This window comes from Phycodurus eques, chromosome 12 (assembly GCF_024500275.1).
Source record: "Phycodurus eques isolate BA_2022a chromosome 12, UOR_Pequ_1.1, whole genome shotgun sequence".
NCBI lineage: Eukaryota > Metazoa > Chordata > Actinopteri > Syngnathiformes > Syngnathidae > Phycodurus > Phycodurus eques.
In genome coordinates this window covers 17,743,247-17,747,405 of record NC_084536.1, presented here as the reverse complement: position 1 = coordinate 17,747,405, position 4,159 = coordinate 17,743,247, and the positions used below count along the sequence as shown (strand labels likewise).

Sequence of the window (4,159 nt, the reverse complement as noted above, 5' to 3'; positions counted from 1 at the left end):
GGCTCACTGAGTTTTCCTTTTTTAACTGCAAAATTGAGTCTCCAGTATGTGCCTAATAATGTAAACACATGAAAATGGCTACATTTGCAAATAGAACTTCATAATTTATTACTTACAGTATCAAAATATACGACACATAATCCCTTTCGGCAAAGATTCAAAGGTATCATTCAGGGACAGACCATCCAGCAAAAAAAAACAAACAATAATAATAATAAAAAATGAGTATGTATATATATATATATATATATATACACACACACCCACACACTTAGGCAAAACTGTACATATTTGCTATTAAAATAAACAGTTCTTGAAACAGAACCACTTTAACCCAAAAAATGACACTGTTTTTGCCAATAAAACATTGAAGAAACGTCCTTCCGCTAGTCTGTGGATAGAAGCTTCACTCTCATCGGCTACATCCTGCGACCAAAGCATAACTGTTAACTTCAAGCCTGAGTCAATCTTCATCCTAGACTGTGTGGACAAGGCAGGAGCAGTAGTAGAAGAGTCTGTATTGTACATTGCAGTGCTGGTTTAGCAGTTATAATTGATGGTGCCACTTAGTGTAGGTGAGTCTTTCTCTAATGCATGTCAGCAGTTAGAACCAAACTGATGACTTAGCTTTGGTCTGCTCATAAGCTGCAGAGAGACAATAAAGCTTTGTTATTCCCACTTCTCCTACTTTGTTTACAGTATGCTTGACTGGATGCTTGTGACTGCACCTACCTGAATCATACAGCTCCAAGGATCCATGGAGTGGTGAGGGGATCCAAGGGACTGATGAAGTCATGATTGGGCTACTGGGGTCCATTTCTGTCTTTGCAGTCTCGCTGTGTGGGGAACTCCCTGCACTGGCTGCTGACTGGCTCTGACTCCTCACACCAGGCAGCAGAAGAGGACTAAACCTCGCCTCTAGTGCTGAGCCATGGCTTGGATATGAATGAAACATTTGTCGGTGGTGGTGGTGATGGCGAGAATGGATGTGGCCATGGGGGTGAGGATGGTAGACATCGTGAACATTTGGGTAGCCACTTGGGCTTTGGGGGTTCAGGCTGTAGGTCCAGCTGTCTGTGAGGCTAGCCAGTGGTTGGAGGCTGGCTTGGGAGAGCAATTGATGACCAGCCCACAGACCTCCATCAGCGTGGTTTAGGGAAATGGGGCTTGGAGAGAATTCTGGATGGACTGACACAGAGACAGATGGGAGGCAGGTAGCAGGATGGGATGGATAGGTGTTGCTCCATGCTGGACTTTTCTGACCATCTGAAAGTGCCTCACCATCTGAAGCCAAAACACGAATCACAGTCAATCAATTATAATGTCAGAAGTACATTTTTAGAGAAACATATATAATATAATATATATAATATATATATATATATATATATATATATATATATATATATATATATATATATATATATATATATTACATTATATATAAAATAATTCCAATGCCTCTGGTTACCTTTCCATGATCCGGCAGAGCTAGAAGCAGATGTCTGAGTCATCCGGAACGGCTTCGTCTCCCTGTTATGTCCAATGGACTGACTGAGGGCCCGAGAGAAATGTTCATCCACCACATCACTGATGTCCCCTTGGAAGTAGGTGAACAATATACACCGAGAGTTTAGATACTCTGCTCCTGCTGGTTGAGTTCCATCTTTAACCTCCAAATCATGTATTGATACACATCCAGATTCGGTTCTAGGAGCCGAAAAAAGACCCTGATCTCTGGATAGTATTCCTCGTCCTCCACCTTGTTGCTGGCCTGAACAGTTGTGCATCTTACTGTGAGCATTCAGCCTCCTCTGGAAGGAGAAATGAAACAATGAGCACGGAATAAACAGACAGATAAATTAAAATACATGAAAAAAATAATTCTATGTATATTCAATGTTGAAGCGTGTTATAGAATCTATTCTCTTCTATTCTATTGGACCTAAGTGGAATAGGCGGCACAGTGGACGACTGGTTAGAGCGTCTGCCTCACAGTTCTGAGGACCGGGGTTCAATCCTCGGCCCAGCCTGTGTGGAGTTTGCATGTTCTCCCCGTGCCTGCGTGGGTTTTCTCCGGGCACTCCGGTTTCCTCCCACATACCAAAAACATGCGTGGTAGGTTGATTGAAGACTCTAAATTTCCTGTAGGTGTGAATGTGAGTGCGAATGGTTGTTTGTTTATATGTGCCCTGCGATTGGCTGGGATCCAGTTCAGGGTGTACCCCGCCTCCTGCCCGTTGATAGCTGGGATAGGCTCCAGCACTCCCGCGACCCTCGCAAGGATAAGCGGCTCAGAAAATGGATGGATGGATAAGCGGAATAGGAAAAGTTGTTCGGTCGAACTAAAGTTCAAGTTGTAACATATAGTGAGTAGTTTGTAGAATTAGTAAGTAAATATGTTCGATAAGAGATAAGCGAATATGGGATTATTCAAGAAAAGACAAAAATATATTATTTCATGTTGAACGTAAGAATCTCATTTGAGATGACATGTCCTCCAATACCTCAACCATAGCCACCTAACCATCGGTATGTGTGTTTATCTGTTATTTTTTTGTTTTCCAATTCCTGACCACAGTTGACATTATTATTCGTCTGGATCTGATCTAGCCATTTTAATTAAACCTCAAAGACCCCATTCAACTTTTTCACATACTTATAGCACTGTGGATCTGTATAGAACTTCACCACTTTTATCTATTAAGAGCTAAGAAGTTCACTTAATGATTCTGCAACTGATGATACTCTTCTTTAGTGTATGTTCATCTAATCCAATAAAATATGTCACTCCTTGAAGGAAAGTGCTCTCACCTGTTGTTGTTGTTGTTGCTGGTAATGGTGGTTGTAGTATGTTGACTTGTACGCTTCTGCAGGGAGGAGGTGTGCTCCATAGTTTTGGTGGTACATCACATCCAGGCAGCTCATAGCAAGAGAGAGAGAGAGAGAGCGAGAGAGAGAGAGAGAGAGAGAGGAGAGGAGAGAGAGAGAGAGAGAGAGAGATGGAGAGAAAGAGAGGGAGAGAGTGAAAGAGAGAGAGCGAGAAACTATCACTGGACTCAGCTGACAGGGGCTGAGAGGCTTCAGGCTGGTTGTGTCCCCATACTCATCGGAGCCTCCATATATTGGCAAACACATACAATGGCCATGCCGTCCTGCTTGAATACTGACAATGAGCCTCCCGCTGTGCACCAACCGGGACCACAAAGTAGACCAAAAACCTGTGACACTGGAGCCCAGTGAAAAACTCATGTCAAGATTTCAGACCTCTTCTGATTGGCTGTTTGCTGAGCATTTCTCTCTCTCTCTCTCTCTCTCTCTCTCTCTCTCTCTCTCTCTCTCTCTCTCTCTCTCTCTCTCTCTCTCTCATTTTAGGTTATGAGGGGGGAGTGACAGAGGGCTGGAGCACACTGACACACGCCCATTTGGGAAGTGTCTGGTCTGGACACACATGTTGTATCTGCACTAAATGCATGCACACTTGGTTTACTGTACTGGACCCTCCCAAATTATTTTACACCATTACAAGTTAGTTTTTACAACACTTCAACACTTCATTCTAGCTTCTGCACCCAAATCAAATACCGTAGCATCCTATTCTTCATAGTTTTAAGATTTTACTTTCCAGAAACCCCAAAGTTCTTAAATTCTCTTGTCGCAACTTTTTTTTTTAACCTGGCTGTAAAGACATAAATTGCAGAATACTGTCCCCTCACTGTCAATAACATTAGGCACTGTACATCTACACAATTTAATAAGATCCAACACAAGCTCTGTACCCAAACATTATTTCTTTTAACAAATAAGAAAAGTAGCTAGGTTGAGTTGTTCATTATCATGGTTGTGTTATGCAGTGCTGCACAGTTGATCTGCACCATATGCTGCTTCTATTATTCAGCTCCTCACGTGAAACTTAATATGACAAAGAAAATAGAAATGACACAAAGTGGCCCAAGGACTTAGGGACTAGCAAATGTAAATGGTTCCACAGCAATATGTCGGTTTTGTTTTTGTGGCTTCATAAATGCTGCTTTTCAGAAAACAGAGTTTGAGAAATGTAAAGTAAGGATAGTTGTGGTCTGAATTTGTATGCAGTAGCAGGAGAAAGAGTATGAGGGCATCTTGTGGAGAAAGTGTTGATCGCAGGTCAGGGAGATTT

The 4,159-nt window shown here is 42.2% G+C and overlaps 1 protein-coding gene across 1 annotated transcript; it reads right to left on the bottom strand.

Moving 5' to 3' along the window:
* Window positions 1-270: 270 nt before the first annotated feature.
* On the bottom strand, window positions 271-2,934 carry vgll3 (vestigial-like family member 3). Its single transcript, XM_061692420.1, has 4 exons — window positions 2,815-2,934; window positions 1,472-1,814; window positions 733-1,284; window positions 271-645 (listed from the first exon to the last, which is right to left on the bottom strand). The coding sequence occupies exons 1-4, from the start codon at window positions 2,926-2,928 to the stop codon at window positions 605-607; spliced, it is 1,050 nt and encodes a 349-aa protein (XP_061548404.1). The 5' UTR covers window positions 2,929-2,934; the 3' UTR covers window positions 271-604.
* Between the last annotated feature and the right edge of the window lie 1,225 nt (window positions 2,935-4,159).